The sequence below is a fragment of the Zonotrichia leucophrys genome, chromosome 1A (assembly GCF_028769735.1).
Source record: "Zonotrichia leucophrys gambelii isolate GWCS_2022_RI chromosome 1A, RI_Zleu_2.0, whole genome shotgun sequence".
Lineage (NCBI taxonomy): Eukaryota > Metazoa > Chordata > Aves > Passeriformes > Passerellidae > Zonotrichia > Zonotrichia leucophrys.
In genome coordinates, this window is record NC_088170.1 from 51,743,216 (window position 1) to 51,755,278 (window position 12,063).

The window sequence follows — 12,063 nt, forward strand, 5'->3', positions numbered from 1 at the left end:
ACAACATTCAACACACCCTTAACTAATGAGAGGTAATGAGGGAATGCTTAGATAAAACCTTTCCAGTTAGATTTGTGGTCAGTGTGGTTAGCACAATGTGGTTTCAGTAGTATGAGTACCCATCAATCCAATCATATTTCAGTGTTCCCTCGAGTACATATACATGAGGCAGAAATAATGGGACTGAAAAACTACAGGCTTAATGAAAAATTTAGAAGTCTAGGGGGACGTAAAAAAGGACAGATCATAAAGAAACTAAAATTGAAGCAAAATTTTCAGCATCTTTTTTGATATTACTATATAACTGTTATGTTAGTAGTAGCATTTGTGCAAAATGTGTGTATCAGTTTTTGAATTAATAAATACTAACTTTTCAGAAAAATGTAGCAATTATCAAAATCTGGAATGTATTCATAATAGTTATGATAAGAATAACTGTAGTTTTTCCAGAAACTAATGTTTAATATTAAACTTGTTTAACCATTTCTTTTCTTTTGTGCCCTCCAACACACAGATATCATGTTAGTGAAGGGAAATAACACTGCCACACAATCTGCAACACGTGGCTTCTTTTGGTAAGCTTTTTTTCTATTTGGACAGAATAACTAAATAAATGAGTCCCTGACAAGTAGTTACGGATATTAAATTGTAGATATGCTATAGTGGTTTAACTGCTGTGGATGAAAATAGGGAGCTATCATATGTGTTACTGTGGATAGCACTCAGATAATTATTGCAAAATAGTCTGAACAGGGGAGTAACTTGTAAATATTTACTACACTGTCTTTGTAACTCTTCATCAAGAACCTCTCACATGGAAAACCAGAGATATTTGAAACCTTTTTTGTGGTTTTATTGCATTCACTGCATAAACTTGCTTTGGTGTATCTACTCATCAATTCACACTGTTGCCCTTCTCATCAGCCTTTAGCAAAGCAACACTGGTATTTGCAGAGGTACCCAAACAGCTAATAGAAGTATATTGCAAATCTAATAAAGAAAGAGATTAAATTCATTTTTCTTCTTCTCTCTTTACATGAAGACATCTTCTTCCAGAAAGTACCTTGGACCCAAAAATTTCTGAAATTAAACCTTGATGCCTATTTGTCATACAAATCTATGTAATATATCCTCTGAATTTTGTTAGGACAGCAATTTTCAACCCAAATATAATTCCATGCACAAATGGAATCTAACTACCCCAAAACTTGCAAAAGAGATTAAGACAGCAATTAAAAACACCATCTAAAGATGGGCAAATTGTGGTTTTTTTATTCCTTCTGCTATGAAGTAATCAGGGACAATACAAATCCTAGTTATTCATGTAGAAAAACACCTAAGTCTCCCTTTATATTCAAGGAATATTTTTATTGCAGTAGTTCATCATCCCTATGTTTTAACTAAATCAGAAGCGGTTAGAATTCAAACTTGTCTTTTATGAAATACATTTCCATCCTCTTATATTATTTGAAATACCTGGGCAATTTACCTGCCCCCATCATTTTGTCTTTTTTTAAAGGAAAAGTTATTTCCTTGCCTAGTTTATTAATCTCTCTGAGGAATAACATATATAAAATGATTTGAAAATATCGTCTGAAGGAGCTGATAACTACACAACCCATCTGACTTGAAAATATAAAGAATTTTATTCAGCCTATTGTGCAAGCTTTTACTGTCTTCTCAAGAACAGAGGGGAAGTGCTTTGTTCTGCCAACTGATAGAGAATAAATAATATTTTTAAGTGTTTAAAATAATTTAATATTCAAATTAGTATTCTCCAATGTCAGTATCATAATCTGATTTGTAGAACCACAGAATCATTTAGGTTGAAAAGACATGTAAATCCTCAAGTCTAACCATTGGCCTGACATGGCCAAATCCACCACTAAACCATGTCCCTAAAGGCCATGTCTACACATCTTTTCAATACCCCTAGCAATGGTGACCACTTCCCTGGGCAACCTGTTCCAATGCTTGATTGCTCTTTCAGTGAAGAAATTTTTTCTAATGTCTGATCTAAACCTCCCCTTGTGCAACTTCCAGTAGTTTCACCTGTCCCATCACTTCTTTCTTTCAGGTAGTTGTAGAGAGCAGTAAATTCTCCCCTGAAACTCCTTTTCTACCTAACAGAATAACTAAGCCCAGTTCCCTCATTCAGTTCTCACGAGATCTGTGCTCCAGACCCTTCACTAACTTCATTGCCCTTTTCTGGACATGCCCCAAACCCTCAACATCTTGTAGTAATCAAGGGGAATTTTACTGGTCTCTACAACTATTTGAAAGAAAGTTCTAGACAGTTGGAGGTCAGTCTTTTCTCACAGGGTGATAGAAATAGTTTCAAGTTGTGCCAGGACAGGTTTAGATTTCATAACAGGAAAAAATTCTTCCACTGTAACGGTGATCAAGCAATGGAATAGGCTGCCCAGGGAAGTGATGGAATCACCATCCCTGAATATATTGAAAAGACTTGTAGATGTGGCCTTAGGGACATGGTTTAGTGGTGGTCCTAGCAGTGTTTGATTGATAGTTGGACTGAACGACCTTAGAGGTTTAAGCCAACCTTGACGATTCTGATTCTATCAACTGCAGCCTCTCCAGGGCCAAGTACAGAGGGACAGTCCCTGCCCTGGTCCTGCTGGCATCACTATTTCTGATACAGCCAAGATGCCATTGGCCTTCTTGGCTATCTGAGCACACTCCGGTTCCTGATCAGCTGGGTCAGCCAACACTCCCAGGACCTTTTCTGCTGGGCAGTTTTCCAGCTACTTTTCCCCCAGACTGCTGGGGTTGCTGTGACCGAAGTGTAGGACTCATCCCTTCACCTCATTGAACCTCATGTAATTTGCCATGGCAATCAATCCAGCCTGTCCTGAGTGCTCTGCAGAGCCTTCCTACTCTGCAGCAGAACAACACTCCTGCTCAGCCTGGGTCTTGTCAGCAAATTTACTGACAGTGCACATGATCACCTTGTCCAGATCATTGATAAAAACATTAAACAGGATCCAGTACTGACCCCAGGAGAGCACCACTTGTGACCAGCTGCTAACTGGACGTAACTTCATTCACTGTCATCTCTGGATGGCTTGGCCCCCCAGCCAGTGCTTTACCCAGTGAGCAGTGAACATCCAAGCCATGAGCAGCCAGTTTCAGCAGGACAATACTAAGGGAAACAGTGTACTTACGTTTAGATGAAGTTGATTACTCCACTGACCAATTACTTTGTATTCAGTACTCTTGTTGGTGATTTGATACTGAAAAATATCATAGCGTCCAGGAGCATCTCCATTTTCATTGAAAACAACAGGTGTTCCAGCACTCCCTGAAAAAATATTAAAAGCAATAAATACCTTTAAAAGAATTTTTAAAATATACATTAAGGAAAAAATTCTAGTTAGAAATTGAACAGGTTCTTCATAATGCAAATATAGCATGATAATAAGTTCAAAAACCTCCCCAAAACAAAATGTATGATATTATCATCATCACAAAATCTACCCTATGATTCTATGAAAATAATTTTAAAATATAATACTTTGCTGTCTTTTTCTCTGGTTGTTTGGTTGAGGGTGTTTTTATGTGTATTATAGAACGTTAGGAAATTCTAGGATAAAACAGAAATGAAGAAATTTCTTTTGACATGAAGAAAGACATAATTTCACTTTAGGATGTGTATACTTGCCAGTAGGCAAAAAACAGCAATCTTGTAATGAACTTAATTGAAAATTTCCCAGTTAAGTACAAAAATATTGTTAATATCCTCAACTTAAGAACCAATACTCATAAAATACCTTGAGATGCAAATGTTTAAATTGTGTCAGAGTAAGTACGCTGTTTCTAACAGACCACCTATGAAAAAGTATTTTATCAAAATAAATTAAGTACATCAGCTGTGCTTGTTGCTCTCTCCTCTATACATGACACTGCCTGACAGAAAAGGCCATTGCTGAAGCTGTCAAAAGTTATAAATCGACACTGTTCTTATTCGATCAACAAAATGTTCAAAGATTGAAAACTACACATCTACCTTGGCAACCAGACCAGCCAAATTAGAACACACTTTGATGGATTCCCTCAAGGTGACATCAAGGACCTGCACTCCTGCAGAGACATTTCAAAAGGTACTCCCCTTCCCCAAATTTTTATTTATAGGTGAATCATATTTACCGTTGAGGTCCATTGAAGAAAAATTCAAGTATGCTAATGTTCTATTTCGGTGACTGGAGATGAAATTTATCTTTTCTGGGGGAAAAACCCAAACCACCAAAAAATGCCCCCATGATGTTTTCATGTTTCTCCATGTAAATACCCAAGAAAAGAATAGCCAGTTCACAGTAAATTCCTACACTGTACCACCTAGAGGCACTAAGTCCACTGTGAGTGGTTTCCAGAGAATGAAAAAAAAACAAGTTTGAAATTCTGAGTACCTGTCCAGGTAGAAGTAGGAGCAGTCTGAAATTCCAAGATTTCAACATAAATTCTTCTTGTATGTCTGTCTGTCTCTCTCCCATAAAGTATTTTGTTCTCTAAAGCATTTTGTTTTGTATAACAGCTTTCATATAAAATTGATATCCAGTGAAATAAACAGTGTTTTGAGAGTGACAAGTGGCACATTAAATACTGTGCCAATTTCACAGTTCTGCCAGAAAAATTCTGGCTGCAAAAATTGGACGTGAGCAACCATGGAAGAAGAGTATCAAAAATTATGTGTGGTAAAGACTTAAGACCCCATGAAGATAGAAGAGACTCTACAGAAAATTTTGGAACACTCCTCATGCTTTGCTCCCAATTATTTTGACAGAATGAAGGGCAAGAAAAATCCCAGTATACAATCTTTCAAGCAATGAAATTATTCTTCATTGCTCACACAGCAGGTTAATGCAATAAATTTCTTCCACCCACCAAACACATACTCAGCTGGTGTTGGTTCATAGTTATGGAGGTAACTTTCAAAACATTACTGTATAGAAACAATAGAATTCATCTTTTCACTCAGCAGCATTTGAAGATGTCATGGAAACACAGTCATTTAGTCATTTTTATGAACAGATAGGAAATGTTCTTGGTATACCTTAAGACCAATTGGAACTTAAAACATTGTAATGCTCAGCAATAAGAGTGTGAGCTTATAACATCTGGCTGGCTTTAGAAATATCTTCTGGTGGTTTTGGTTGGGATAAAGTTGATTTTTTTCATAGTAGGTTGATTGGGGCTCTGATTTGGATTTGTGCTAAAAACTGTTGACAACACAGAGATATTTTTTTAGCTATTTCTGAGCAGCATTTACACAGAGTCAAGGTGTTTTCTGCTTGTCATCCCACTCCACCACTGGGGAGGCTGGGCATGCACAAGGAGTTGGGAGGGGACCAGTCAAGACAGATGACCCCAACTGACTCAAGGGATATTCTCTACCATAAAACATCAGCATATAAACCTGGAGAAGAAGGAAGAAGGGGACATTTGGGTAGATGGCATTAAGTCACTCACTCTATATGTGATGCTTTCCTGGGGATGACTCAACACCTGCCTGCCCATAGCACATGGTGAATGAAGTCCTTTTGCTTTGCTTATGTGTGCAGCTTTTGCTTCACTTATTAAACTGTCTTTATCTCAACCCATCTGTTTTCTCAATTTTACCCTTCCAGTTCTGTCCCAGTCCAGATGGTGGGGGAAGGATCAAGCCTGTGTGATGCTCAGCTGCAGGGGTTAATCCACAACACACCTACAAAGTGACTGAGTAGTCCAAACCAAAACTACCTTTCTTTTTTGGTGTAGTGCTGTTCTCAGCTAGAGCACAACAGCATTTCATGCTGAGCACCACAATCAACAGGGACATAGCAACTTGCTAAATTCAGCAGCTTCTCCAACTGAGTCCAGCAAGATTTTTCCCATGAGGCGAAAGTCAAACAACCTTTGTCAAGTTAATAAAATCAGGCTTGCTAAAAGCTGGAATAAGTTACAGAAGATTTACACTCCCTAACACTGAGGAAAAAAAAAACTATCACTTTGTTAAACAGCAGATTTTAGAAAGTACAGTAACAGCCACAATGCCTGCTCTAAAGTATATTTGACTGTTTTAGCAATGCTGCCATAACTTGTATATTCTGTTAACAAGGAAACTATTGCTTTAATCCATGTCTTATTATATTCACATTCCATTGTGGAATAAAATATTTAATGAACTATAACTAGGAGGCATGCGTGACTGGATTGTGCTAATAAACCATTAGCTGCATAACCAGGAAAGCAAAGTTAAAGGCTTTTGAAGAAAACTTGTGGATTTGACCAGTGGTTTCCAAAATAATGACTGCAAGATGGTAGCAGAAGACTTGAAAGTGGAAGGACAGAACAAAAGTGTAAGACAAACTAGATGCCTCAAGGTTATAAACAAACTATTAAGGGTTATTTAATATTCTTTAAAAATGTTAACCTCATCTGAAGAAAAATATACCCTGGTGAATGACCTAAATGAAGAGTGCATCTGGGAATGGATAGTCCTCAAATTGAAAAGGTTTTCCAAGAAAATACACTTTGTTGGATAGTCCATCAAATTGAAGTGCATACTTCTGTAGAAAAACTGATTAACACTGTAGAGAGAGCAAATAATAAATCATGTGGAGAAACACTGTAGCTGGCCATAACAACTAATCTCATGGAGGCAGCCATGAGGAGGAAGCCTTGGACTCAGTATATGGCACTCAAACAAATGTCATGGAAGTATACAAGTGTCTCTTTTTGTGACAACCAGATATGCAGAACTGAGCACTCTTGGTATCTGGTACTGCCACATAGACTCTATCATTGCCATTGCAGGGAATTGCATCATAGTTCAAGTTTAAGACAGAATTTAAATGCTCCTCTTGTTAATCATTGAGGTCTACCTGCAAAATTTAAATTTAACACACTGTAGAGAGAAAGTAACACAGAATAAAACAAAGACCTGAGGTAGTGAGCCAGGACTACATAAATTCCAGCTTAGATAAAAAGTACTTCGGGAAACCACAACAAACAGTTCTTGAGTAGGGTATTTACACTAGAGAATGAACTTGGCTACCTTCATTTGGGAACAACATTCATTGGAAACCATTATAGGAAAAATGCTACTTTTGCTTAAGATAAATGTTCCTATATTGCTAGTTTAGACCACCATGGAAAACAGAGAAAGCAGGGTACTTTTTTAGAATTAATTTCATTGATTTAAATTTAAAAAATATTTTAAAGGAATAATTTAATAAAGCAATTATTTAATTATTTAATAATTTTAAAGCAATCATTTAATATTTTAAAGCAATTATTAAATTGATCATTTATAAATGATCAATTTAATCATTTAAAGAGAAATGAAGGAACTTTGTCTTTGAGCTTTTCATATTTTATTCTACATGTAGTTATGTTGCCTGTGTAATTTTAGCTCATGAATGACTCAGGTAATTGTATTCAATATGTCACCATTTTAACTAAATTTTTAAGTTATTCTGGATGTCTAGAACAAAAGTACCTGGTAGAATTTCCAGACTACATAATAAGCTTGGCTAACTATGGAAAATCATGTGTGAGCTTTTACATTCTTCATCTCTCCTTCATACCAATCTTTTTCAGTTTGGTTTGGGTTGGGTTGGGGTTTTTTAATATAAAGCCATAGCTTCTAACTTATTTTGAGATCTGTTTCAGAAGTATCCTTTGCTGAGCAAAGGACTAATTTACAATTTTTAGGTATAAGGTAATACTCTGGTACTGAAAGAAATTCTCCCTCCTCCTTCCCACTTTGCAGCAATCATCATTAAAGAACGCTGGGTGTTAAATTAGCACCTCAGCCAGACATTTCCGAATGTTCCTGTGACCTCAGCTGTTTATGAGCCTTTCAAAATGCAGGTTGAAATAGCCAGAAAAATTAGAGAAGAAAAAACGTAAAATATATGACGTTTTTAAGTCTGATTCAAGGCTGTGATGGACCCTTTTAAATTTTCAATGCCTTACATAGATATCAAGGAAGACCCTTTCTGATAAGCAACTGTTGTATTTGTGCACTGGCCTAAAAATTCACATTCTGCTGAAGAAATCTTAAAACATGTACCTTGATATTCTTGAGATGCTGCTCAGCAACTACCTAATCCTTCATGTGCCTACTTTGTCAAATTACATTTCACATTATTCTAAAATATCTCCTATCGCACTGCAGAGCAGAATATTAGATCCCTGAGAGATTACAGCATGCACTTGGCCAATGCCTTCCAGAGAAATTTTCTTTACATTTCATGAAGTGGAAAAGAAGTAGATTTACTTGTAAACCACAAGTTCATGTATAGTACCGGCCAAGTGGATATAAAAATTATTAATATACGAAAGTTCCTAAATTAAGAACAGCACTGAGCCTTATTTTTTTTTTTTAATTCAATCAACACACTTGGATTCCTCTTACATGAAAATCTTTTAAAATTTTATTTATTGTGAGGCCCTGTTACTTCAGCACATTGACAAAAGTGTAGAAAAGTGGTTGTGCTGATAAGTCTCACAACTGCCATTTACAGAATATTCCAACTCCAGTGGGGCAGATTTCATTATAAAGTGTGATACCAGATACAAATCTTTTATTTATGAAATAGTATTTCTTTGAATTTATATTAAATTCTTTTTTTAAATTTGAAATTATAATTACTTAAGCTGAGTCTTCATCCTTAGAGCTGTTTCACATCAACTACTTTATCTGCTATGAATCTAAAGAAGGAATCCTGGATTCAATGGTAGGCTTAGGAGAATGGAAGTCAAGCAGCTATGTAGTGCACTGTAGTACAATTAACTACCTCTTAACTATCTCTTAATTAACTATGCACCATCTCTTAGCATTCAGCTTTATGGAAAGACTTCTCAGATTTATAGGATCAACTCTAATTTCATTAATTCGTGCAAATAATTTCAGGTACTAGAATTAAGGGTTCAGATTTTTTTTTAATAATCATTTCATTCTAAGTAGGTTTTAAAAGCAAAAAGTACTACAGAGATGTATATTAATTAAATTGTTCTCAGAAAAGTAAAAAGAGAGAGATTAACCATTTGAACTTTCAGTACCAAAAGTTCCTAGAGAAGAAAAATGCATAAAGAAAAATTAAGCAAGATGTTAGTCAGTGAGACAAATTAAATAGAAGGTTGAAATGGAATAAATGGAAAGAGTAAATACAGGCTGTTATAACATTTAATAGAAAAAAAACCACAGAAAATTATAAACAACTAATCACAAAATTATAAACTAGCAAAAGTTAATTCGTGAATGTCAGGCTGTCAGAGAAAGAATATAAAGTGTACCAAGCTATGTGAGGTTTGTAACAAATGAAGCCATTATCTGCCCAATCTCCACCCAGCAGACATTTTAAAACAATGAGCAAAATGAGCAATGTGGTTACTAAAATATAAAATGACAATTGTCTTACACTTATTCAAAATCTGAAAAACCTTCTTTTAATGCTTAGCCTACATGTTTCAGTTCAAGATTAGGACAATAAAACAAGTTTTCATCCAGTTGCATTAAATACAGACCTTTACTGACATTTTAAATATCCTAAGATACTGGATACATCCTCACGGATATGCAGAATCTGCATATGACAGAGAATCTGTGCCTTTCTGAGGCAGCAGCTGGAGGCCAGATGGATACCCTGGGGTATCTTAAATGGCATTTGATGCCCATGTTTAGGCAATTTATCTTACTTACCACAGGGCAAATTCTGGCTGTTCATGTATGAATGCACAAAATAGAAAGAGAAACTAGGAGTACTGCAAGAATTGAATTACATACAGATTTAGGGTATATGTAATACAAATTATAGTGGTACCCTTTGCAAGGCTTATAGAGAAAGTAAACAATTTGGTATTGAAATAAACTGATATAAATGAATTCTAGTTCAGGCAGTACAACTTTACATTTTTGAAGCTGATGGATGAGAACTAAGGCTGTGATTTTGCACAGAAGCATATAATTTATTTGTTGTCTTGGTCCTCAGCATAGTGAAAAAATTAAAATTGTGTATTTCTGTGAAAGGAACAGTTCATTCCACTCTTGTATAACATCAGCCAGGGCAAGTACCTTAAGCCCATGGTATTTAAAATTACAAATACCAAGTAGAGCTTTTTTCTTACAGAATCTATTAGAGCTTCTTCCCACATCAAGCACAGAGATGTGCATCATAAAACCTACCCTGAAATGAATAAAATTCAGAGATGAGACTGAACTCTAGCCATCAACAGTATAGGAGCAGTAAAAAGCAATTTGCCCCATTATTAATTAGTTGGGGTAACAGTGGGTTTTAAAAGTAGTGATCTAAATGCAAACTCTGGTTCATGCAGTCCTTCAGCTACAGCTTCAAGAAGTATATATAGGAGAAAAATTCATCTACATTTTCCTTGTTCTCTACATGCTCTTCCCCAGAATCAGCTATTGGCCACTCTCAGCAAATATACTACAGTGGTGACATTTTTGTTCTTGCTCTCTAACAAAAAACTTAACCCAGAATATGAAAACACAGAACTCTAGCTCCTCTCCTTACAGCACCTTGAGTCTACTATCAGAAAATATGTATACCTGTAATATGACTGTATCACAGATTAAACTTTGAATTCTGCCAGATAAAGAATGAAAATTGGTCGACACCAGTTTATCACTTGCTATGGTGACACAGAATTGAGCAGGCAGTTTTGTGCCTCCGAGCCTGGACTCAGCCCATTCTCTGCTCAGCAAGGCTGTGCCGTGACCTCTCCTCCCAGCGGTGGGACAATGCTGTGTGAGTGACCCTCCCTCCTCCACTGCCAGCAGGGAGGGCTAGGAGATGTAGCTGAGCTACTTCACAGGTAGGTGCTCCAGCCAGGCAGGAATTATCACTGTGGCCTTGTCAGAAGCATCCACCAATCCCAGGAAAAGAATGTGATGAATGAGGTTCTGATGGGGAAGGAGCTACTGAAGAACAGAAAGCAAGCCCCTTTGAACATTTCCTGCCACTTTAGCTTTGTTCCTTTCACCTCTGCAAAAGAGACGGCTCTGTCCACACGTGGGAGAGGTTTTGAGGAGAAGAGAGGAGGGAAGGAGTGAGACAAAAAGCTTGCTGTTCCCTACATGTAGCCAAAAAGCTCAGTGCTGCCAGCATATTTGAAAGAATAGTGCTTCTTTTTATTCTGTACTCAAAAAAATCCATAGAGACAGGTTTCATCTTAAAATCTACAGCATATATTTTGAGCCAGAGAAGATTGATTCAGTTTTACAGCTGAAGAATCCATCAAGTCAAAAAAGCCAACAGGCTCAGGGAACGGATATTGTATGCAATGGGAACAGATCACTCAATCCCCTAAAGATCAACACATGGTATAAAATTCAACTGAGAGATAAAGACTACTGTAGTAACATACTAAAATAGTAGCAGGGTGATATGACATTATCTAGTACAAGCTAACAGCTTGTACTGAAAGAGGAAGTTATAAGAGGATGGTTAGGTTTCTCATATAAAAATGTGTGAATAGATGCATAAAGTTTTGTTTGCACAGTATTATAGACTGGAGAGTATCAAATAATCTAGGGTGGAAAATGGATATTATCAAGTACATGTGCATGTTTTGGTTTTAAATGTTGTGGTTGGGCATTCTTTTCTTTTTTTAAATATATTTTTCAGCACAAGTAGTAGCAAGCACATTTCTTGTAGTCCCTCTGCAAAGAGTTCATGATTATGATCTTCCACACAAAAAAACAAAGAAAAAAAAAGTAACTGACACATATGCTGGGACATAAGTGGGAGTGAAAGTGTGAGGAATTTTTTCCACAAATACAACCACAAGTAATTTTTTTAGAATTACCAAAATGAATACACTTTAAGTAGACATGAATTTCTCTATTAAATCAGGATCACCTGCAGACCCCAGCAACACAACCATGTTATGGGAACATTCCCAGATTAACAGGGTTTTCATACTGTTTCTATTGTCATGATTCTTCTGGCAAAATAAAAAACAACTTCTTTCAAGAAGCTGTCGCTATATAAAGCCATTCAAAGAGATCAAAAGAGATTGAGGACATTCGGGACTGTCCAA

General features: G+C 36.4%; 1 protein-coding gene across 5 annotated transcripts in view; it reads right to left on the reverse strand.

The window, feature by feature from the left end:
• Positions 1 to 12,063, reverse strand: part of GRM8 (glutamate metabotropic receptor 8) — a 314,502-nt gene that overhangs the window by 63,969 nt on the left and 238,470 nt on the right. For all 5 annotated transcript variants that reach the window (XM_064702748.1, XM_064702745.1, XM_064702749.1 and 2 more), the window contains one exon: positions 3,183 to 3,319. In XM_064702748.1, coding sequence (XP_064558818.1) covers positions 3,183 to 3,319 — 137 coding nt within the window. The remainder of the gene's footprint in view (positions 1 to 3,182; positions 3,320 to 12,063) is intronic.